The following is a 25,784-nucleotide window of genomic DNA, read 5'->3' as shown; positions in this document are numbered from 1 at the left end:
TTGAAATGACAGGTACCAGGAAGTGGATGGTTCTCCTATGCTCGGGCATCGGGGATTGCCAGTCCTCTCTCCCCCCCCCCCCCCTCCCGAAGCAAGGCGCAGGACAAAAATCGACTCGACATGTTATTAAAGCAAATAGAAATTGTAACAAAAGTAAACTTACTGCATGCTTCCAGCAGCCCCAGTCCTCTCTTCCCTCCTCCCGAGGCGCCCACCGCGGCTCCCCTGCCTCCCGGGGGCAACCGGCTGCGAAAGCGGCTTCCAGCAGCCCCGCCGGCGAAGGTGCATGAACGCACGTCCAATTTGGGCGCTCAAGCAGCGAAGGCGCATGAGCGCACGCCGTGACCTGAGTCCCCGGATGGACGTCCGAGGTCACGGCATGCGCTCATGCGCCTTCGCTGCTTGAGCACCCAAATTGGACATGCGTTCATGCATCTCCCCTCTTCCCGAGGCGCCCACCGCGGCTCCCCAGCCTCCCGGGGGCAGCCGGCGGTGAAAGCGGCTTCCAGCAGCCCCGCCGGCGAAGGTGCATGAACGCACATCCAATTTGGGCGCTCAAGCAGCGATGGCGCATGAGCGCATGCCGTGACCTGCGCCTTGCTTCGGGAGGGGGGGAGAGAGGACTGGCAATCCCAGATGCCCGAGCGTAGGAGAACCAGGCCACACCATGTTACTCGCTTGCTCCAACCCACCCACTTATTTGACCGGAGCCTGCCTATTGCTGTCACATCCCTCTAACGCCAGGGTCAGTGTAGGCGGTAAATTAGCAGGTTAAAGACTCGGCAAAACAGTTGGTTAAAAAGGCGATAATCAGGCCGCACGTTACTGTATGGGAGGGAATAGCTAATCAGATCGTTTACATATCATATACATGCCGCGGGTGGAAAGGGATACGCGTCGATTTAAAAAAGCGGTAAAGATTGGTAAAAACGAATAGTGAATCGCGGGTTAGACTTAATGCGGCCAAATTGTGGGTAGAAAGCGGGTTAGAAACAGGGTAACTGCGGCCGCGCTTTACTGTATTGGCCTGAGAGTTAGGTGCATAAATATTAAGACGTAACAGGATTTTATCATAAATCATTGCTACTGCTGATCCACGATTTGCACTGGTAGAGACTTATATACTAAGATAGCAGCTCCCTTTTCCTTATGAATCGCTAGCACAAAGTTCACTGGTGCAACCTACTTCCTTTTGAATTTAAGGGATTCCATATAGGATAAATTCATTTCCTGCAGGAATATTAAATCAGATTGAAGGGGTTTAAAATCAGCCAATACCTCTTTCCACTTTTTGCAGTGATTTAGACCATTAACATTCAGAGAAAAAACTGTCTAACTATAATAAGAATACTAGTGGATAAACATGATTCGCATTTACACACACAGACATCGAAATCAGCAATAGTGCACTATTAGTATACATGTGAGAAAACAAATATTGAAGCTCCAAGAGAGAAGAAATAGGATGAGCCAAAAAAAGAGCAGCCAAAAGAAAAAATGCAGCGCAAATGTTCCCTAGAATTGGGAAACATAGGCAGGGTCTTGCAAGGCAAAGAATAGGCCACACAGTTCTCCAGCCAACCATATCAAAAAGATGATGTAGCTGATCAAAAGAAACAGTTGACACTAATAGAGTCAAATCGCTGTGCCACAAAAGGAAAACAGAGGTACGGCTCAATATCCAAAAAGGAATAGTAGAGTATTAAAGTTCTAGAGATATTGCTGGTTACGAAGAGTCCATTTGACACACATTGATGTCACATGCACAAGGACTATGGAAAGCAGTCCTGGATAAAATAATCATATACAGGAAAGGGTTCCAAATGGGATACAAAGAGACATCTGAAGTGCAAGTGGGAACTTCAGATGACCATAGACAAAGATTTCCAGGCCAACTAAGTAATTTTGCAGGTCCTCGGGAAAATCATACATTTTAGTGCCATTATGTGTGATGTGCATTTGCACGGGATACATAAGGCCATATTTTACTCCACCTTCTCTGAGATGCAATCATAGACCCAAAAAGAGCTTCCTCAGATTAACTGCTGTTTAGGATAAATCCGGAACAGAGATTTCATGGTGTCATATGTAATTAGAGACTTCACTTTAGCAGCCAATGTGATATCAACAAGTGCTTGTTATCCTAACTCCTTCAGAATTATAGTGCAAGGGTATTTAGGCTGCTGTAGAGGCTTGGATGAGATACGATAAGTGTGCTCAATCTCCAGCGGTAATTCAGAATGTAAACCCAGACAGGCCGGTATAAACTGCCGCAAAAAGGAAATTATATCAGTTAATTCTTGGCTCTCTAATATCCCCAAAATATGTAGATTATTGGGTCTATTCTGATTAAAGAGATCATTTGCACTGATGCAGCTCGAATTTCTGTGATGGCCGCTTCATAATCATCAATTCTGTGTTCCAAAGAATCTACTCAGGGCTGAAAGCTGCAATGCTGGTAGTGAGGTCAGACAATTCCAACTTGATTGCACATGTCTTTAGGTTGTGTTGTAGCATATCTTTTAATTGTTGAAGCTCTGCTAGAATCAGCAGGTGTTAACTTAGCTGCTGAGGTCTTCGCTGGTGTCAAGGGGGTCATGCTTTCATTGTTTGAATCCTGAAGCTAAGGCAAATGCTGCTTCAGTTTTGCCCGATTTGGATCCTGTCATGGTCTTAATGCTTTCCAAAGAGAGTACCGTTGGCAGCAAAAAAAGAGCAACTTAACATGTAGCTTTATACAGAGTTCTGAGGAGCTAAAGATTCAAAAAGCCATCTTCTTCAGTGCTCACTAGCATACCCCTCTTTTTCTTTCTTTCTTTCTTTTTTTTTAAATTTTGTAAATCTTTTGTGTGGTTGCCCTGACTTATTCCTTTGTTTCATATATTCTCTGAAGACACAGTTCAGATAGGTGATGACATCTGACTAGACCAAAACAGAACACTTTTCCAAAGCTTTTCCAGCAAGTAGACCTTTCTGAGGTTGCTCCTGTGGCCAAGCAGCATGCCTTTAATCATTTTGCTCTCCCAAAGTTCAACAGTTGGTTCTGATGCCCTGAGAGTCATCCATTGGTACCAACATGTGATCAGTTCCAAGACCGATGAATCTTCAAAGTCATCTTTCTAAAGAAAGTGGCTTTGAGTGTTCATGGGAGTGCCCTTATGAATATGAGATTTGTTCCAAAGAAGAATAGTCACCTCAACTCTTCTCAGAGCCCTCTTCTCCAGAGGCATGCAGTAAATCTCCATCTGAAGATCTCTTCTTCTGTTTTGTATAGTCTCTGGCAAAGTCTGTCCCTGTTCACTTGAAGGATGAGGAAGAGCCCAAGGTAACAAGGCTGATGTGCACGGAGCAGGAGAGAGATCTTGGGGTGATGGTGTCTAATGAACTGAAGTCGGCAAAACAATGTGATAAGGCGATAGCTAAAGCCAGAAGAATGCTGGGCTGCATAGAGAGAGGAATATCGAGTAAGAAAAGGGAAGTGATTATCCCCTTGTACAGGTCCTTGATGAGGCCTCACCTGGAGTACTGTGTTCAGTTCTGGAGACTGTATCTCCGAAGAGACAAGATGGAGGAGGTCCAGAGAAGGGCGACCAAAAAGGTGGAAGGTCTTCATCGAATGACTTATGAGAGATTGAAGAATCTAAATATGTACACCCTGGAGGAAAGGAGGAACAGAGGTGATATGATACAAACTTTCAGATACTTGAAAGGTTTTAATGATTCAAAGACATCGACAAACCTTTTCCGTCGGGAAAAAAATCATTAGAACCAGGGGTCACGATTTGAAGCTCCAAGGAGGAAAACTCAGAACCAATGTCAGGAAGTATTTCTTCATGGAGAGGGTGGTGGATGCCTGAAATGCCCTTCCGGAGGAAGTGGTGAAGACCAGAACTGTGAAGGACTTCAAAGGGGCGTGGGATAAACACTGTGGATCCATAAACTCAAGAGAACATGAATGAAGAGTGGGTGGCTCGCTGGAATGACGGCTACTACCTGGAGATAATACCCTTATTCAATAAACATACACATGGTTAGTGCGACTCCAACATTGCTCTAGCTTCAACGGCAAGAGGAAATGTGGAAAAAAGATTTTGCAACCACATAAAAGCAGGGGAGTAGCTGGCTTGTTATGGCGGTTACTACCCCAAACCAAATAAGCCTGATACTTCACTTTCAATGCATATCCAGCATAGCTCTCTGCTTCAACGGCAGGGGGAATGAAGAACAACCAACAAGGACTGAATTACATAGTCTGGGTAAACAAATAAGCATGGGTGTAGCTTGCTTATTGCGGCGATTACTACCCCTAACTAATTAAGCTAGATATTTCACTTAGATGCAGCTCCATCACTGCTCTCTACATTAATGATGGAGGTGGAAGGGAAATAGAACCAAAGGTTACTAAGAGCCAAGAGCAACAGATAAGTATAAGTATGAGAAAAAAAAAAGTGCGAAACTTGCTGAGCAGACTGGATGGGCCGTTTGGTCTTCTTCTGCCGTCATTTCTATGTTTCTTCCTTAAATACCTGGATGTCATAAGAGTCCATGACAGTGCCCATCCCATTCCCCTCTACCTGGAAGTGCATGAGAGGATGTGGAAAATGCCACATTGTCCTAGCTAGTAAGAAGGTGGACCCCAAATATTGTGGCTGAGGATATTTGTGAGGATTAGAGCCCTACTCTAGCCCCTTCCCCTCCCCATGTTTGTTTTGGGTTATCGTCTTATGAAAGCAAATGTGACTCTGCTCAGTAAGTTGCTTGTTTATTACTTTTTGTTGAAGAACCCATAGCTGCCTGTGACTAGGTGAACTTGTCTTTAGAACAGCAGTGCACCACTTACACACATCCTCTCATTAGCTTAATTACAGAACTTATGCACACTGTGGGAATGTGGGAGTCGCTGCATGTGCTCCAAGGCATCTATAAGTTTTTGCTGGGAAACTCTGGAAAATTATCTAAGTGACTAGTGAACTGCTGTGTCAGAGAACACCTGTTACCGGTTAAGCGGCTTTGTTTTCAACAATAACAAGGAACCAGGGAACCTGGAAATACCCAAGTCTCCAATATTATTATCAGGGACTTTGTCATGTATTCCCCAGTTCTCTTGGTTCTTATGTGATTGATACAGAAAAGCCCCACATGTTGGTGAAGATTCAAATAATTAGTGGTTGATTTTGAATGTTTTTTAGGGTGGGGAGGGCCATATCTTTTTAAAGTAACAGGTGTCAGTATTGATTAAGTTTATCATATACATGTTTTCTGATATCTGTTTTCTGTAAAAAGCTGTGTGTGAAGAAAGTTAGATTCTTCTGTTTCTGTAGTCAGAGTTCAACATAGTTTGTATGATCTGGTTTACCTCAGTTGCTTCTATGAAAAATACCCAATATACTACAAAAAGGGTGGCTTATTCTTACTTGTGTGTATTTCATTACATAATGGTATAGCATTATGAGCCAAAGCATGATACATACAAAATATTAAGAATAGTGCTGAATAGTCTACAAAGTAGTATTAATTAGGTAGTACTGTGCCAATCCTCTCTTTTTTTTTTTTTTTTTTTTTTAAGGACCTTAGTTTCTACCCTTATTTTTTTCAATCTCATGCTTATTAAAGGCAGCTTGACCTCTAGGGTCAATAATCAAACTGTCTGCATTTTTGCAAACACCATAGGTACTTTTGACCTATGGTGTTTTTTACCAATAATCAACACAAAACTAGGCAGGAAGTTTTGCTTTGATTATTGACCCGGAGTAAAAGATTTGCCCTTGTTTTTTCTACAGGTATTCTTTTTAGCAGATAATATGAATAGTCCAAACATGCGTTGCCCCCCACCTGAGTCTAGTTCCACTGCCAGCAGTGCCTCCACCACATGCAAGTAAAGGTGACAGGAGTGTAAGTGCGTATGTTCCACCTGGGTAGAGGGTGGACAATTTTCAAAAACACCCATTTACACTGGTAAAACAGATTCTTACCTGTGGGAATTGCTTTGATTATTGCCCTCGTAGTGTGTTCCAGTTTTGTCCATAACACCTTTTATCCATAAATCAAGAAATACAGGAAAAACACTTTTGATTTGGTAGTAGGCTACCCTATCCTATGGAACTACTTCCATCAGCTGGCTTTTTTTTAGTTATGGACACAAGCAAACAGCATTACTACAACCAATAAACACCCCCACTCCCCCATACATACTTTACTTCCTATTCTTAGAACTGGAAAAATCCGATTATTCCTGTTACTTCCCCCAGCAGTGGACTTGAAATCTCATAACTGTTTCATGGTTTACAATGTAACTTTGTAGTTTGCCTTACATGTATTTTTCAGCCCTTTTTTTCTTATTCTTTCTTCTGCACCCTCCCCCTCTACTACTGCTGAGTAGGTATAAAGAGCACTTGAACTCCCCTCAGTGCCAGGAGTTATGATTAGCTCTGGACCTGGAATGGAAATGTTGATTCTGCTCTCTGGATGCTGAGTAATTAGCATACACAATGAATTGCTGAGGTAGAGATTTTGTGGGATCCAGTCAAGATCTGCTGTGTGCACAGTGAGATGCAGATGATAATTTTAAATATTCTACACCGCCAGAAAAGGAAGTAAATTCCAAATTCATTCAGGACCAGTAATTTAAGATTGTACTGGCTCCTGTTTCATTAGTGCTTTTCATTTAAGGTTTGACTATGCAAACTGGTAATTAAGATTATAGAACTTTGAAACTTTGCTATTGCAGCAATTTCTGAATCCAATTTATTCTGTAACTGGAGATCCAGTTTTCAGACTCCCAGTTTTGTGGGGTTTTTGTTTTTAGATTGATTTTTTTTTTTTTTTATAATTACAGAACAGATTTGAGAAATGCCATTTACTCTCTTCCATTTGCATGCTGAAGAACAGGATCTGCAGCAAGTGGAAGGCACTGCTGTTTTTTAAAAGTTTAAATGGTAATCCATGCTATTGTTTCATTTTGCAGCAAAATCAAAGTATGGGACTTGCAGGCTGCTCTTGATCCTCGTGCCCCAGCAAGCACATTATGTTTGCGGACGTTAGTGGTGAGTAAAAATGTTTAATTCCATGAACACTCCTTTGTTAGTTTTCAGATGTTCATTGATTCAAGAGCAAAAGTAGTTCTTCCTTTGATATAGTTTAATGCTGGTTGGCTTTACATATTTTCTCTGTGGACAAGCAGGGACCAGCCACTAAAGTGGGTGTCGTCACTGGATAGATATAATGTAGAATGTGCTCTCTCAGAAACTACCAGCTGATTAGCCTCCCTCAGTGGTGAGAAAATTAATGGAGACAACTGCTGAAGGAAAGGGTAGTGAACTGTCTACAGTCCAGTAGATTGCCGGACCTGAGGCAGCATGGATTCATCAGAGGAAGATCCTGTCAGGCAAATCTTATTTTTTTGATTGGATGACTAAAATGTTGGATCATGGAAGAATGTGCAATGTGATTTACTTGGATTTCAGTAAAACTTTTAATACGGTCCCCCATAGGAGATTAATGAATAAAATGAGAAGCTTGGGAGTGGGCACCAAGGTGCTAGAGTAGATTACAAACTGGTTGACTGACAGGAGACAGTGTGTATTAGTAAATGGAATCTATTCTGAAGAGACAACAGTGTTAAGTGGAATGCCACAGAAATCTGTTTTGGGACCAGTTCAGTTCAATATCTTTGTGAGCAACATTCAGAAGGGGATAGAAGGTAAAGTTTGTTTATTTGCGGATGACACTAAGATCTGCAACAGAGTGAACACACTTGAAGGAGTAGAGAGAATGAAAAGTGGTTTAAGAAAGCTTGAAGATTTGGCAGCTAGGATTCAATGCCAAGAAGTGCAGAGCCATGCATCTGGGGTGCAGTAATTCAAAAGAGCTGTATATGATGGAGGGTGAAAGACTAATGTGCACGGACTGGGAGAGGGACCTTGTGGTAATAGTTTCTGGCAGCGAAGCAATACGACAAGGCTATAGCTAAAGCCAAAAGTATGCTGGACTACATAGAGAACAATAACCAGCAGGAAAAAGGTGATGATACCCTTGCATAGGTCCTTAGTGTGACCTCACCTGGCAAATTGTTTTCATTTCGGGAGCCCGTATCTCAAAAGGGATAAGGACAGGATGGAGGCAATCAAGAGAAGTGCGACCAAAATGGCGAGGGATCTGTATCGGAAGACTTACGAGGAGAGGCCGAAGGATCTGACTGTGTATACTGTGGAAGAGAGAAGGTGCAGGGCAGGTATGATCAGATCTTCAGATACCTGAAAGGTCTTAATTATGCACAAATGTCTTATCTTTTCTGTTGGAAAAGAAACTGTAGAACCTAGGGGTCACGAAATGAAACTCCAGGGGAAACGACTCCGAACCAACATCAGGAAATATTTCACGGAAAGGTTGGTGTATGCTTGGAATGCCCTTCTAGAAGAGGTGGTTAGAACCAAAACAGTTAATGAATGCAAAAGGGCATGGGACACTGTGGATCCCTAAAGACTAGAGGTTGAAGGAAAGGGTATATGAGGGGTAACCTGCAAAGAGCAGCAGTTGCTACTCTTAACATAAGGCATGGGGATTACTACCCATATCCAATTAGCTTTGATGCTTGTGATGTAACTGTAACATCACTTTGCTTTGAAGGCAGGGGAAAAAGATGAATTGGATTCAGAATATGGGCAATGCTGGGCACTGACGTTTATGGTCCGGGATACTGATACGCAGACATTAGGGATAAAGCACAGAACTGCTTCTACGGCCAAGTCCAGAAACAAAGCACGTTCAAGCAGCATTGTCTGAATTATTAAGCAGGCTGCTCACCCCATAAATTTGTTGCTAGCAGTAATTTTGTTATGGGTTTGACATATTTGTTTTTGTTTGTAATTATTGCTACCCTTAAACATAAGGCTTGGAGGTAACCTGCATTGAGTGGCAGTTACTAACATAAACTTGCTAGGCAGACTGGATGGACCGTTTGGTCTTTTTCTGCCATCTTTTCTATGTTACTATGTTAATTTCTGATTCTGACAATGATTTATATTCATCTTATGCAGAGGTAGGCAGCTCCAGTCCTGGAGTGTCACAAGGAGGTCTTTTTTTGGGAATATCTGTTGTAAATATACATGAGATATAGTTGTATACAATGGAGGCAATGCATACAAATATACCTCATACATATTTATGGTAATATCCTGAAAACCAGAACTGATTGTGGTACTCCAAAAGTAGCGTTGCCAACCTCTGGTCTTACATTAAGAAGTTGCTGAAATTGCCTTCAGACCCTTCACCACAGCCAGCTAGGTGTACTACTCCACCAGAGGAAGTGACCTACCCTGCCTTCCTTCAAAAAATTAACTACCAACCATCAAGGGAACTCCCTATGTGGTGATGTGCGGTTGCTATATGTGAGGAAACCACTCTGTGATTCTCTCATTTGATAGCTACCGACTTTGACAAAAAAGGAAGGCGATGCTCAAGAAAATGACTTGAAAAGACTATGTACTTCAAAATTGTTGAAACTGTGAGGTGGCAAAAAAGATTCCTCCAAGGTCCCTGAAGCAGATAAGCAGATTGTCAAAACACGGCCGATGTCGGGCAGGCGGCTTCGACTTTACAGAAACGGCAGGAGTTCGTCCAGAACCGATAAGTATTTATATTAGCAAGCGTGGACGCTAAAAAAGGTCAAGCTGACCGCCAGGGGAAGGATATTTTCTCAACATGAACAAGAAGTACATATTTAAATAAAAAGTAAAAAAAAAATATAAAAAATACATTTGAAATAAAGTCTTTGAAGAATAAAGTCGGTAGCTATCAAATGAGAGAATCACAGAGTGGTTTTCTCACATATAGCAACCGCACATCACCACATAGGGAGTTCCCTTGATGGTTGGTAGTTAATGATGGACTTGGAAGGGAACAGAGGTTTTGTTTAGTGGTTTCCTTAAAAAAATGGCAGATTCTATCACTTTCAAATTAGAGGAAGAAGTACAACCAAAGGAATACTTTCCAAGCATCTTTAAACGTATACAGGCACTGAAGCAAGCTGCTGTTGTCCTAGTACACAAAGCATTCCAAGATCTCCGAACTAAAATGTGGCAGCCAACTCTATCCACACTTGCAGTGGCCAAAAAAATAGACCTCAAGTATAAGATCCAAAACATAAGAAAGTCCAGCTCCCCCATGAATCTGTAGTGGGAGAATCTAGAATACTTTCCAGCACCAGTGGGAAAAGATGCAAAATTTCTAGATGCAGCTGGCAAAAAGATCTTTAAATCAGAAGTGTTACAGTGGAGAATTTCACTCTATCAATTCCAGATGGTCCAGTATCTTTATATTTTTCTGCAGAAGATAAGGCATACCTCAGCTAGTGTTCGGTGTGACACATTAATTTGCCTACCACAGAGGTGAGGCTAACTGGCCTGTAGTGTACAGCCTCTTCTCTACTACCAATCTTATGAAGTGGTACTACAACCGCTGTTCTCCAATTTTGCAGCACCATTCCCATTTCCAGGGATTTATTGAACAGGTCTTTTAGCAGACCCAACAGGGCATCTGAGTTCCTGTAGTTTAATGGGATGTACCTCATCCAGCCCCATGGCCTTGTCCACTTTCAGTTTTATTAGCTTTTCCTTATTCTCTTCTGTGAAAGGAGTTGTCTACCCCATTCCCTTCTACTGTCTTGACAACCAGCAGCAGTCCTTCTCCAGGATCTTCTTTAGAGAAGACAGAACTGAAGTATTGTTTAATATTTCCACCATTTGTCTGTCTCTCGACATTGCTCCTTGTCACCTTTCAATTTCACTATACCACTTTGGGTTTTCCTTCTTTCAATTATTTATCTGAAAAATGTTCTGTCACATTTCTTTATCTCTGGCAATCCTTTCTTCCACTTGACCTGATTTCTTTCTTTGTCTCCCTCAGTTTTGCCAGGTATTCTTCCTTGTGTTCCTCTTTTTGGGAACTTTTATACTTTCTTAATGCTGATCTTTGTCTTTATTTTTTCAGCTACTTCCTTTAAGAACCAAAATTGGTTTATTTTTCCTTGTGCTTTTGTTTACTTTTCTGCCATATAGATTTGTTGCCTATGTAACAACAACTTTTAATTTGGCCCGCTGTTGTTCCACTTCACCATTTTCACCCAGTCTTCTACTTCTTCCTCCAGATACATCTCTATTTTGTCAAAATCCATATCTTTGAAATTCAGAACTCTGGTCTTTGTGTCTTATTTATGATATCAAACCATATTAAACAGATTCCATGCTACTAATGCCGGTAATAAGCAGTGGCTGTTCCGTAAGTTAACTTGATTAATAGCAGTTTATGAACTTCTCCAAGAACTTGTCCAAACCTTTTTTAAACCCATTTAAGCTAACTGCCCTAAGCATATCCTCTGGAAATGAATTTCAGAACTTAATTGTGTATTGAGTGAAAGAATTTTCTACAGTTTGTTTTAAAAGTATTTGCTGGGAGGCCAAGATGGCATCTTGAGGGAAAAATGTGGTGCTTGAAGCTCCATTGTTTGCTGCTGGTTATTACTTAACTATGCCTCTTACCAAGTGGAAAGGAAGGATAAGAGAGATTACATTGGCTTCTCCCTTGTCTTTCCGGTACAGCAATGGATTGAGGAATTCTTCACCCAACAGCTGCAACGGAGCCAGGCACTGGCTCCGTTGCAGCTGCTCAAAAAACCTGGAGCCCTGGAGTGCTGATAACTCCCTCTCCTCCAAGCCGCAACCCTACCTGAGGATCTGAGTCGCTGCGCCAATGGATGGCATAGATGTTGGTTTCGATGCTGGCGCTGCTCCGCTCCTTGGAGCTGTGAGCTGAGACAGGAAGCCCTGCAGATTTGCTCCTGCCATTAGTATACCAACAAACTTCGGTAGAGGAAGTAGAGTGCCAAAATTTTCCTGCCTTTTGGCTTCTATCCCTGTTGGAGGAGAGAACCCTGCCGGGATCCTAAGAAATATGAATGTTCCCAGTAGGGGATAGTCTAGTAAACTCTATTCATAAGGCTAATCTGGTCAAGCCTTTGATTACTACTCTATTCATAAGGCTAATCTGGTCAAGCCTTTGATTACTACTCTGGATTCAGTTTGGGAGGCCCTGACATCCTTAGAAAAATCTGTTTCCTCTTTGGTTTCTGCAACTGTGGACATACACTATCTTTCCTCATCTAGGTGTCCACAACTGGCTAATGATCTTAGATCTGACAAATGTTTACACACATTTCTATCTGCACTGATCACAGAAAGTATCTACATTTCATGGTAACAAAAAATCATTATCAATACCACATATTCCCAGTTGGCCTAGTGACAGTGCCAAACATATGGACTAACAGGTGAATTTTAAAAGGAATTAGGCATGTCAATATAACATGCTATCATAGCAATTTTCAAAAACTATTTACCCGCATTGTGTATTTAACACAGGTAAAACCTATTGACAATTCAGTGGTGTATATATTGTAGCAATTTTCAAAAGCCCACTTACATGGGTAGAATGCATTTACACAGGTAAAACTCAGTTTCAAGCATGTAAATGCTTTTGAAAATCAGGCCCTAAGTGCCAAACAGTTGTAGCTGCCCATGTCAGAAGAAACAGTCTTTTTTTTAGTTTTTCTCTCTTTAGATGACTGGCTTATAATAAGCAGATTTTCAAAAGAAGATTACTCCTAAGTCTACCCTCTTTCATGCTCATCCCATGATCCCTTTTTGTAGAGCTTTCTTTTCATTCAGAGAGGCTCGTCTCCTGTGCATGAAACCTTGGAGGTATTTAAATGTCCCTACCATAGCTCCCCTTTCCTGTTTGTCTTCATATGCTTTAGAATGAAGGCTACGACTATTTTAGTGGCAATCCTCTGGACCGACTCCAGCCGGTTTATATCCTATTGAAGGTACGGCCTCCAGAGTTGTACACAGTGGTCCAAAAGAAGTTTCACAAAGGGCAATATTGCCTCCTTTTTCTGCTGAACATTCCTCTGCCTATGCAGCCAAATATTTTTCTTTTTTGCTGTTGCTTTATCCATTTGTTTGGCCACCAAATATAGTCACCCCCAGATCCCACTGTACCTCTCCCATGAGGTTTTGTAACCTAAATGTGTAACTTTGCATTTTTTAGCACTAAATCTTAGCTGCTAGACCCTAGACCATTCCTTGAGCTTTGCTATATTCCTCCTTATGTTTTCCACACCTTCCTGGTTATCTACCTTGGTGCAGATTTTGGTATCATTAGCAAAATGACAGTCTTTCTGTGATGTTGCTTACTTATGAAAATATTGAAAGGAATTGGTCCAAGGGTTGATCCCAGAGGCACAGTGCTAGAAATAGCTGCCCTCCACAGAGTGAATCCATTTACCACTATCCTTTGTTGCCTCCCTTTCAATTAATTTCTAACCCAGTCACACTAGGGCCCATATCAAAGGCGCTCAGTTTATTTATAAATTGCCTATTCGGAACCATATCAAAGGCCTTACTATAATCCAAGTATATTTCAATTAGTGCTCTCTTTTGATCCAACTCTTATCACACAAAGACATTGATTAGATTTGTCTAACAAGAAAGATCTACTTCTAGTATAACCATGCTACTTCAGATCTTGCAATCCATTGGATTCCAGAAGCCGCACTATTCTCTGTTTTAGCAACAATTCCATTATTTTGCTCACCATAGAGATCAGATGAACTGACCTGTTAGTCCCCAGGCTTCTCCTTACTTCCATTTATATGAATAGGAACCTCATCCATCCATCCATCTCACCATTTCATTGAGATGATAGACTCAACCTTCAGATCTTTGTGGTCAACCCTTTCATCCTCTTTAGACTCAGCAACTATTAACTACAGAGGCCTCCATCCAGGGCTGGAGAGAACATTTTAACACTGTTTACGCTCAGTGGATTTAGGACACTCAGGATCAGAGACTGCACATAAACCTTCTGGAATTAAGAGCAATTTTAAAAGCTCTCCTAGTGTTCAAACAATGGATAAAAGGAGACAATAGTCCAAATCCAGATAGACAGGTAGTAATACTACTTTAAATGCAAAAAATAAACAAGATCCTCAAAGCTATGACAAGAAACATGCAACATTTGGAACTAAGTGATCTTAAGGAAAATGCATCTGAATACTATTCAACTCCCAGACAAAGACAGTGTCTTAGTGGATTCTTTGAGTTGTCTTCTGCATACTCACAAATGGTCTCTCCATTCTTTTGGCTCTGGGAAATGCCACAAATATATCTCTTTGCAGCCTCGTTCAATTACAAACTCCATTTATATTACTCAAAAAAAAAAACAATGCCCTGATGTCATATGTTTTTTCGATCCTGTGAGACAAAGGCTTAATGTATGCTTTTATACCAATACTTCGCATATCCAAAACAATATCCAAGTTAAGAAAGAGAAAGGAGAGTTGATTCAAATGGTCCCCTTTTGGCCATTTCAAATATGGTTTCAGTGGCTTCAGAGGCTAGTGGTTGCTAACCTGTTCAACTACAAATATTCCTGACTTTATTTAAGAAATGTATAGGCCATCCATGTACCATTCTAAAGTGGGTAACAAAAATATTCATAAAGAACTAGACAAAACCAAAAACTGAAAACAAAACACTCTGCTCTTCTGATTTTATTAAACTCAACAGCTATAGAAGAGAATGTCTGTCAATAGTGGCATTCGTCTTGTAGTAACACCCTCAAAGATCAGCAGATTCAGGGCTAAATGCTTAGGCAAATAGTACCATCTTAATTTTTAATTCTTGATACAATAAATTGGTCACTTCTTCACCTTACCCTTAATCTCTAGCACAGAGCTTTCCAAAGTGTGTCTCGCGACACTTTACTGTGTCGCCTTCAGTGTGCCGGTGTGTCGCTCAAGCCCGGTGCACGTGACACACCGGCAAGTGGGAGCCAATGCGGCCGCCGGTAGACCTCATCCCACTGGCGGCTTAGTACTGAAGAATCGCTGTGCTCCGTGCCGGCAGGAAGATCGGCAAGGCCGTGGTGGAGCTCACGTCACCACGGCCAGAAGAAAAAGGTGACGTCTAAACGTGCAGGTGCTCCTTCTCCTTCCTGCCCATGCGGCCCCGGAAGAAAAATATTGAAGGAGCCGCACGGGCAGGAAGGGGGAGGAGCGTCGGCCACGTGCAGAAGAGGAGCAGCGTTGTTGCTGCCAGCTAAGAAGAGGAGGAGGAGGCCCGGTAGCAGGGTCCCCACCGCGGATCGGCCGGAGAAGAGCAGGGCCGCCGCTGCCGCGGATCGGCCCGAGAAGAGCAGGGCCGCCGCTGCAGAGCCCATCCTGCAGCGACCCGTGAAGAGGAGGCCTAGAGGTAAGAGAGAAGCTGAGGGCCCGTAGAGTGCGTGTGAATGCATTGGGTGCCTGCCTGAGGGTGTGTCTGTGTAAGAGAATGTATGGGTGTCTTCCTGGGGTTTGTATGTGTGAGAAGAGGTGCATGGGTGTGTGTGTGGGAATGAATGTGTGCCTGCCTGGGGGTCTGTGTGTGTGTGAGAATGAATTGGTGCCTGCCTGGGGGTCTGTGTGAGAATGAATGTGTGCCTGCCTTGGGGGATGGTGAGGGAGTGGTATGAAAATGAATGGGAGCCTGCCTGGGGGTCAGTTTCAGTGTGTGAGAATGACTGGGAGCTTGCCTGGGTGTGTGTGTTTGTATGAGAATGATTGGGAACTTGCCTGGGTATGTGTGTGTGTATGTGAGGGAGCCAGAGAGAGTGAGAGCATGAGTGTGTATGAGAAAATCCAGGGGAGTAAGAGTTTGTGTGGGGGGTGTGTGTGGAGGGGAAGAGAGTGTCTTAGAGCCTGAGAGTGTGTCAGTGTTTGTGAGAGCGAGAGGTTATGGTGGATATAAGAGCATGAATGTGTATGTATGTGACAGTGTATGTGTGAGAGAGAATGGACATGTGAGTATGTGTGTGAGAGAGAGAGGATAACCTCCTAATCCTTGACAATATCAGGGTGACTGGAAATCAAGAGCTCCAAAGTATGGACAGCAGGGGCTTTTTAAAATCCTTATTAGTTTTAATTATTGGGTGTTATTTGATAAATGTGCTGTTTTGAAATATTTTATTGGTGTTTGGGAAATTGTAAAAAATGTATATGATTTTAATTAATAGAAATTCTATTTATCAATAGTTTTAAAATATTCTTTTATTAGTATGGTTTTACTATTATAACTGATGCTTTATGTTTCTTGATTTTATGTTTTATGAGGAATGGTGGTTCTATTTTTCCATTGTTAATACACAGAGTCTGACTTCTTGGAGTTTCCATTTCGTTTTTTTCTAATTTGTGCTCCTTTATTTTGTAGTCTGTATTTGGTGAGGGTCTGTCTCTGCTCTGTGTGTGTGACCATGATGAGAGATTCTGCTAGCATAGGGATCTATAGCAATCTGGTTTGTTTTGTTTCCTCAGTAGGTGGTATATTGGTATTCTAGGACCCAGTTAATATTTACCCTTGCTTTTTCACAGGTAGGGTTATTGTTGTTTGAGTCCTTGGTGTTGTTACTGTTACGTTATGATGGGATTGCAGTATAGATTTTGAGTGTCTTTTTTGCGGGGTTTTGTGTTCACAATGTGCCTGGCAGTGGAAGGTGTTTGTGCTGCTGTTACTGTGAGGTGACACCAGAATTTGAAAATATCTTTTAGTATGATGAGCTGTAAGGGAAACATCCAAGCTCCATTGTTTGGGGGAATTTCAGTGGATGCAGAGAGTTACAGAACTGGAGGTGCAGGATTTATATTGACATTCTGTCCCTTCCTATAAATTCCAGACTTCACTCTCATAGCCATATAGAATTAGTTGAATGAGGCTATCAATAATTTTATAGTGTGAAACTGGCCAGCTTTTTAAAATTACGCAGAAGACCTTTTGGACTTTTTTATTAACATCAAATATTCAAAAGCTGTGTCCATCAAGCTCATATATCTCATTAAAGAGGTAAATTGAATAACACAATAACTTTGTTTATTATTGTTACTCATAAATTATAACAATAACATTAATCTTGGAATATTATATATTTTTAATATAAATGAAAGGTTTTCACAAGATAGGTTGTGTCGTGAAACATTTTATTATGTATATATTTAAGGAAACATACGTAAATTGTCAAAATACATTTTGTTCATTTAACCTTTAACCTCTGGTTTGCTAGTAGATGAATTACTGTGTCCCGAAATTATGTTTGTCTAAAAAGTGTGTCACCAACATGAAAAGTTTGGAAAGCTCTGCTCTAGCACTTACAGCTTGGTCATTCTTTGTCCAAGCTTCCACACAGACATGTCCCGTTCTCTCTCAAAAATGTTTTCTATCTGTTGAGACCTAGTGCCGTCTTGTTGTTTTCTATCTCATTGCTAATTTTTTTCATCGCTGTTTCAGCAGCCTCTCCAGTAGAGCTTTGAAGTTCTAGCTAAAAAAAAAAAAAAAAAAAGTAAATGATATTGAAGTCTGAGAAGCCCAAGGCCAAGAAGCCTGTGCTAAATGGTTTAAGGCTTGCATCTATGGGCATCATATGTCCATCAAAGATATGCAAAGTCTGCTTGGGCCCAGAACACAACTTATCAAACTGTTACATCTGTGGTTGCATATTCCCCAGAACACAGCAGTATCGTGCCTGGAAAATGGAGGCTCTTTGCAAGGCGCCAATGAGTAAGAGCCCTAAACCTCTGTGTGAGGGTGAGCAGCAGAGCCACCCTTCATCACCAAACAGTGTCTTCAGGCTCACTATACAAGGAATCAAGGCAGGATGTACCCCCACCCCTCCACACACATACACATACCTTGCCCCCGCAAGTAGGGGAAGGTTTCCCCCCCTGTGGTGCCGGGATCTGAATCTGTCCCAGTCAGCAGTTTCAGCATGGCGAAGAAGCTTTCAGTGCCAGAGGAGGAATGGAAAAAGGTAAGAGACAAGGGGAGGGGGCTCCTTTCGGGGGGTCGTGACCATTGGAATCCAAAAGAAGGTTGGCGCCACTGGAACAGGGCACTGCCAGAGCAGACTCCTCCTTGACACCAAAAGGAATGCATCTTCTTTTTTGGTTTGGAAGATCCTCATGGCACAGAGTCACCTATCCAGACCCAGAACCTGCCAAGGCGCGCCATGTGTTGACGTAGAGCATACACGCCAAGGCACCATCTACATGCCTAGAATGGATAACCATGATGCTGGAACAGGGCACTTCAGTATGGAAGTTCAGGAGTCCTGAGGATGTCATGGTGTGGAAGGAGCTACCGGCACCATCTACAGAGCAAGTGCTGATATTCAAGAATTGTCAATGTTGCTGGTACAGAATGCCTTAGAGCCAGCTGCCATTGTAGCTGTGGTACCTAGTTCTTCAGCCTTATAGCCAGTTTTCAGTGAGAATGAGCCTATCTGGGTTTCTGAGGAAAATGAATCTTCAACTCTAGCTCAGTGTGTTCTACAGCCAGTGGGAGCCCAATTATTGAAGCTAGTGAAGAATTTCTTTACTCAACACCTGAAGACAGGAGAAGAGAGTTAAAGCCCTTGCTGTCCAAGACAGAGGACATTTTTCTGCATAATGAGGCTGCTTCAAGTCCTATACCAGTGCATACTTTGCTGTAGGAACTGCTGGCACTGAGTATGTCCTCAGGAGGAAGTGCTGGATTATTCTCTTTCAGGGTGTCCCTTGATGGATCAGAGGTGAAGTGGGCTTTATCTCTTTATAGGGGCCAGCAGAGATTTCCACCTCAATTGCTGCCTTAGTTATTGGGGTTGTGGCTTAGCTTTCCCTTGTGGTCAGGAGATGAGGATTCCACAGGGATTCTCTCTGATCCCCTTCTGGACTTGCTGCAGAATATCCCCCTTCCCCACTCCATATTCTTGGATAAGTTGACTAAAACTATAGATATCAATGTTAGGAAGGAAAAGGACCTAGGAGCAGATGTCTTAAGGTTCCTTCGGCTTTGCAGCCTCCAGCAGATTTTGCAGCTGTCTCTGTTCATAAACTTCTCCAGGACCTTCAGACTAGGATGTGGCAGATTGCCTCCATTGTGTTGTCTGATGACCTGGAAACTGAACTGTAAGCTGCCCCTAGTTTTGAGGTGGTCAGCAGCACTCTGTAGTGGTCAAATCAGCATTGAAAGCATGCTAAAATTACCTGTGACCATTTCGACACGCCCCAGAAAAAGACCCAAAGTTATTGGACTTATTTGACAAAAAGGCTTTCTAAAGTTCTATGTTTAGTGCCCAGATTGCAGCTCACCAATTTTATATGGTGCAGTGTCTACATGAATGTGTCCAGAAGTTAAAGCCCTTGATGGAGTTGTCAGACCCAGAACAGGTAGACATTTGTCAGGGAGTGGAGGAATGTGAGAAGCATCTTATCTGTTCATCTGTGAAGTATTTGACAGTGCAGTTAGAACTTTGATAGTAGCTATTGGGGGAGCAGGAGACTTGCATGGTTGCGAGCTAGCAGCCTCCATGATCATCTCACAGATGTACCCTATACAAGGGACAGCCTGTTCAGTGATAAAAATTAAGGAAACAGCTCTAATTATGGAGCATCAATCCATGCTGCTATCATTGTCAACTGTGGCAGAGGATATGACAATTTTGGCTAGATGCCACTTCTTGTACAAGTGACCATTCTTCCAAAGATGCCCCTTCCTTTCATTTCAGCATCATAGAGCCCCAAACCCTCCACATCAGCTTCCTGCTTTGGGAAGTCAGAGGGATAAGCATCAGCCTAAGACCCTGCAACAGACACAGCCTAAGGTGAGTACTGGTTTTTGACAGCTCTGAGACTCACCTGCTCGCTTCCACCAGAGAAGAGAAAGGTCCAGACCTTTCAACTGAGCAGCACCGGATCACCAAGGACCAGTGTGTCCAGAAAATTGTGGCATATGGCTACCTATTGCTCTTCTCTCCTCTGACCCAGTGTATTTCAGTCTTCAATTCAGACCCATCTCAATCTGCCCAACCACAGTTGTAAATGGAGTTGTTCCTCCTGCAGAAGGCAATCAAGCCTGACCCTTCCTAGGGGTGTGACCAGGGTTTTTATTCCCAGTATTTCCTAATCCCCCAAGAAATCAGGATTGAGGCCAGTTCTATATTTATGAACAAACTGCTGGTTCAGGAGAGGTTCAAGATGAACTCCTTCCAGATGATTCTCCCTTTGGTTCAACCAGGGGATTGGAAGGACACTTCTGAGCATATCCCTATTCATGCTTCCCATCAGGTTTGTGGTGAAGGTCACGCACTACCAATACAAGGTTCTCCCCTTTGGCGTATTTGCAGCCCCAAGGGTATTCACAAAAAGCCTGGTGGTAGCGGCAAAGTGTCTGCTTGTTCCCTTCTGCTGAGCAATTGGCTGGTGATGGGCCCATCCCTGTCAGGAGTTCTTGAATCCCCCCCCCCACCCCCCGAAGATCATTGTTGATAGTCAACTTTGCATGTGGCACCTGGTTCCATTTCAAATGATTTGTTTATTGGAGCCTGAATAGACCCTTCAGGAGAAAGCGTTCTTCCCAGCTGAGGAGTCTTGTAAGGTCTGTCCTTCAACAGGAGCAAAAATCAGCAAAGTCAATCTTGATGTTACTCGTGCATATGGATGCTGCAGTTCATGTTGTTCCTATAACTTTACACATTTTAGGCCTTCTCTGGGCCTTCAAAACCAATGTGATCAGCTGTCAACTTTTATCCCACCAAATCTCAGTAACCCTTCAGTGTTGGATGAACTTTCTGGGGGATATGTCCCACCATATGCCCCACCATATCAAGTGACTGTGTATCAACATCTCCATGTGGGGGTGGGGGGGGGAGCTCATACTAGAGCTACACGGAGACAAGGATTGTGGTCTTTGATGAAAATTCATCTGCAGGTCAGCCTGCTGAAACTGCAAATCATTCATTATATTCTGAGAGCTTTTTCTCACCTTTTCAGAAAAAGTTTTATCCAGACACAATTGGGTGGCCATGTTTTACATAAACAGGCTCTCATGCCCTCTGCCAGGAGGCAGTCCCAATTTGGTCATGGGCAAGTCATCATATTGACCATCTGTAGGCATCATCCAGGAATTCAGAATATGCTGGCAGATCACCTCAGCAGAGTATTACATCCGCATGTTCTTGGATCGAAGAGTCACAATCAATCTAGTTAGTCATTGGAGAAGGTTGGTTATTGACCTGTTTGCTTCAAAAGACAACAAAAAGATTGAAGAATTCTACTTCATGCATCTGAACAAGTACAGATTAGCACATGATGCTTTTCATCTAAACTGAAACAGTCTACTTTATTTGTATCCTCCAATCCCTCTAATCACTAGCACTGTCCAGAGAATTGGCAGTTGGTATTTTGTATATGTAATGCTCTGCTGTTGGTAATTGATTTTATTACTTCTATTGTAAATTTTACTGGTTATGTGGTGTATATACATTTTTAAATACATAACATAAATGCCGTACTGGGTCAGACCAAGGGTCCATCAAGCCCAGTATCCTGTTTCCAACAATGGCCAGTCCAAGTCACCTGGAAAGTACCCAAGCATTAGATAGATCACAAGATACTGTTGCTTATTAATTACTGTAATAGTTTATGGATTTATCCTCAACCTATCAAAACCTTTTTTAAACCCAGTTACACTAACTGCTGTAACCACATCCTCTGGCAATGAATTTCAGTGCTTAACTATGCGCTAAGTGAAAAAGAATTTTCCTCTATTTGTTTTAAATGAGCTAATTGCTAACTTCATGGCATGCCTCCTAGTCCTTCTATTATTTGAGAGAGTAAATAACAGATTTACATTAACTTGTTCAAATCCTTTCATGATTTTTTAGACTTCTGTCATATTCCTCCCTCAGTCGTCTCTTCTCCAAACTGAACAACCCTAACTTCTTTAGCCTTTCCTCACAGGGGAGCTGTTCCATGCCCCTTATTTTCGTCACCCTTCTCTCCACTTTCTGCAGTGCAGCGATATCCTTTTTGTGATGTGCTGACCAGAATTGCACACACTGTTCAAAGTGCGATCTCACGATGAGCGATACAGAGGCATTATAACATCCTCCATTTTATTTTCCATTCCCTTCCTAATAATTCTTAACATTGTTTGCTTTTTTGATCGCCGCAGCACACTGGGCCAACAATGTCAATGTATTATCCACTATGACATCTAGATCTCTTTCCTGGGTGGTTTATAGGACCATCATAACACCTGCGGGCATACCAGCATATTTTAGCTTAAGGTTTTGCCACTACAGGTTGTATTTAATCATTGGTCCGAGCCCTTTATTATTTATTTATATTCTATTTTTTTGTTTTTAATGTTTTTTGTAAAAATATACCTGTCAGTGATGAAATATACCTGTCAGTGATAAAATACAGAAGTGAAGTGTTCTGTGTCAGTCCCTGAAGCAGCGATGCGAAACACGCGTCGGACTGGACTTTAAATAATCACGTCTTTTGAAAGTTTGAGCCAAGTCAAGGAAGGTATTACCCCAGTACATATTTTTACAAAAAACATTAAAAATAGAATATAAAGAAATAATATAGGACTCGGACCAATGTACTGGCAAAACCTTAAGCTAAAATATGCTGGTGTGCCCGCAGGTGTTATGATGGTCCTATAAACAAAAACAGCACATTAACTAAGAAGAATTACAGTTGCATGACGTCTTTCTAGTGGTAATTGAAATCTCCCATTAATACTGCACTGCCAGTTTGGTTAGCTTCCCTAATTTCTCTTAGCATTTCACTGTCCATCTCACCATTTTGGCCAGGTGGATGGTAGTAAACTCTTATCACTATTCTCTTCCCCAACACATAAGGAAATTCTACCCATAAAGATTCAGTTGTGCATTTAGTCTCATGCAGGATCTTTATCCTGTTGGACTCTATGCTATCCCAGACATAAAGCGCCACCCTGCCACCAAGATGCTCCTCTCTGTCATTGTGATGTAATTTGTACCCTGGTATAGCACTCTCCCATTGGTTATCTTGTTTCCACCATGTCTCTGAGATGCCAATTAAATCTGTCATCATTCCTGTTATACACTTTAATTCTCCATCTTGCTTCTTAGACTTCTTGCATTAGCATACAAACATTTCAAAGTGTGTTTTTTGTTTGTATTTACATTCTGCTTTTCAGTTGACAGGGATAAATTGTAATCTTTTAGCTCAGGTGAGTTTTTAATTATAGGCACTTGGACCACTTTTATTAGTGGAACCTCTCTGTTGGGATGCCCTAACTCTAATGCTTCATTAGTATCCTTTGAAGATACCTCCCTCCAAACCATAAATAAATCCTTATGGCACCAGCCTGCCATGCCAAATATTGTTTCCATATCTCATCTTTCTTTCAGTGCAGTCTCCAGTTCCGTTGGGGATATCTCCACTTCTCATGACATAGGAGACAGTTATGCTCTGCCATCTGAATCTGATATTCCTGGCTCTCATGGCCTAAATGTTAAATGCATAGTCCTCTTTGCTCCTCTTCAACTAAGAGGCCCTTCAGTTTCAGGTGGAAGACTTTTTTGACTGGTGTGAAACTAGCCGTCTGGATCCCTTTTATGGCCCAAGGAGTTTACTTCAATATCTGTTCTTCCTTTCATCCTCAGGTTTTAGTACCTTAGTCAAAGTTCATCTCGGCACGGTTACAACATATCAAAAGCAGATGGAAGGGTTCTGATCTCTCTCCACCCTTTAGTATCCAAATTTATGAAAGGATTATGGAATTCCAGACCTCTGGTTAGCAAACCTCCAATGCTGTGGGGACTCAACATAGTACTGGTTCAACTCATGAAACTACTTTCAAAACTCTTGAATTTGTAGACTTGAAGTTTCTCAGGTGAAAAGTGATGTTCCTTGTAGCCATCACTTCAGCTCAAACAGTGAGTGAACTGCAAGTTTTGGTTTCCTACTCTCCATACCTGCAGTGTTTTCACAACAGGGTGGTTCTGCAAACTCACAGTAATTTTTTTTTTTCCAAAAGTGATATTTGCATTCCACATTAACCCAAGCTATTGTGCTGCCTGCATTCTTCCTAAGGCCACGTGCATACAGAGAAGAAAGGGCTGTTCATTCCTTGGACTGTAAGAGAGCCCTAGCATAGTTGAGAAGGAATCAACCTCATTGTCAAACTTCTCAACTATTTGTATCTTTTGATCCCAATAGATTGCAAAGGGCAGTGGCTAAACAAACTCTGACCAATTGGTTAGCAGACTATTTGGTACACTGTTAAGCACTGGCTAGGCCTATAGACTAAACTTTGTCAAGATTCACCAAGTGGGGGAGCCATGGCCATTTTCATTGAAGACATTTGCATAGCTATTATGTGATTGTACACACCTTCATATTTCACTGTTTGGACAACATTTCCCAAAGTGACAGTAGTTTTGGACAAGCAGTTCTATGCATCCTGTTCTCCTAGTAGTCCACTGTCCACTTAGTGGGACTGGGTTTTCTTAATGCTTCCACCTTATAACCTTCAGCTTGGGACTTACCACACATAATGACTAATTCATGCCTGCTTACTGACAGAGAAAACAAGTTTATTTACCTGTAAACCAGGCTTTCAGTAGACAGTAGGATGAATTAACCATTCTTAATACCATCTGCCTCCCTAGAGAGTTGATTTCCTTGCTGAAGCTTAAGCTCTGGAAGAGAGGCTGTGCATGCATGTGGGAATTCCCATGCATGCTTAGTAAAGAGTAACTGTGCTTTGAGGGATGGGTCCTTGTTGGCCCAGTTGGATGATGTAATCTACACATAATGGCTCATTCATCTTGCTGCCTTTGAAGAGCCATGTTTACAGGTAAGCAAACTTGCCTTTTCATTTTGTTCAATGTATTACATTTAAGTACATTTGGAATCCTATAATTGAAATGAAGTATGTAGCTAATGAAACTTTCAGTCCTATGATTTATTAATTATGCCATTGTTACTATTTACAGGAACATTCAGGACGTGTTTTTCGACTTCAGTTTGATGAATTTCAGATCATTAGTAGTTCCCATGATGATACAATTCTGATTTGGGATTTCCTAAATGTGCCACCCAGTGCCCAGAATGAGACTCGCTCCCCATCCAGAACATATACATATATCTCTAGATAACAGTCTGCACTTTAGTACCCTCAACAGGTAAGCTTTTGTTTGACAGATCCTTTTCGTTCTCTTGTTTCAAATACCTACTAGTTTCATAGGAAAATAACAGCTTGGTGCTAAAGCAAAATTATCCTGTTTGGTTTCTTTGTACTTATTTTATTTTCCCCCAACCCACTGTTAGTCCTGCTATTGTATTCCAATTTCACACAGCCGTCAAACCATTACTGGTATGCTGAAATCTGACTAGAGGAGGTCTCTTATATTTCTTGGAGCTGCATGTACTTTTGTATCTGAGAAAGCAATCCATGTTTCTAGGCTGTAATGCCACTCTTGATTGACTACCAGGGTGTGCTGTATGGCAATTTAGCCTGTTTGGCCTGCTTCCCGCACCTTCCCAAACCCCCACTCCTATGGAAGGTGTATATATTACCTTTATGATGGTCTAACCCGGCTACCTCATGGTGCAGAGAACAAGTGTTCTTCCTTAACCAGACCAGTCCTGTCATAATGGAACAAGGTGAAATATAACTAAGCAGCTGTCTGAGCATTTGAAAATGAAGATAATTTGCTCTTACAAAGAAGGAGAACACTATTTATTTAAAAAAAAAAAACTCAACACTTCCAGCTAACAATTTCATTCTGTTAAAACTGTTGTAAAGAAATGGAGATTACATGGAACTCTCAAGGTCAGGACAAGATCTGTAAGACTAAGAAAAATCTCTGATAGAACTGACTGA

At 41.9% G+C, this 25,784-nt stretch overlaps 1 protein-coding gene across 2 annotated transcripts in view; it reads left to right on the top strand.

Moving 5' to 3' along the window:
• Positions 1-25,784, top strand: part of FBXW11 (F-box and WD repeat domain containing 11) — a 291,067-nt gene that overhangs the window by 220,988 nt on the left and 44,295 nt on the right. For both annotated transcript variants that reach the window (XM_029583589.1, XM_029583590.1), the window contains 2 exons: positions 6,965-7,043; positions 24,895-25,083. In XM_029583589.1, the coding sequence (XP_029439449.1) occupies positions 6,965-7,043; positions 24,895-25,056 (241 nt within the window). In that variant the 3' untranslated portion in view covers positions 25,057-25,083. The remainder of the gene's footprint in view (positions 1-6,964; positions 7,044-24,894; positions 25,084-25,784) is intronic.

The sequence above is a fragment of the Rhinatrema bivittatum genome, chromosome 18, assembly GCF_901001135.1.
Source record: "Rhinatrema bivittatum chromosome 18, aRhiBiv1.1, whole genome shotgun sequence".
Taxonomy (NCBI): domain Eukaryota; kingdom Metazoa; phylum Chordata; class Amphibia; order Gymnophiona; family Rhinatrematidae; genus Rhinatrema; species Rhinatrema bivittatum.
The sequence above is the reverse complement of the archived record's forward strand: the minus strand, read 5'-3'. Positions and strand labels throughout refer to the sequence as shown.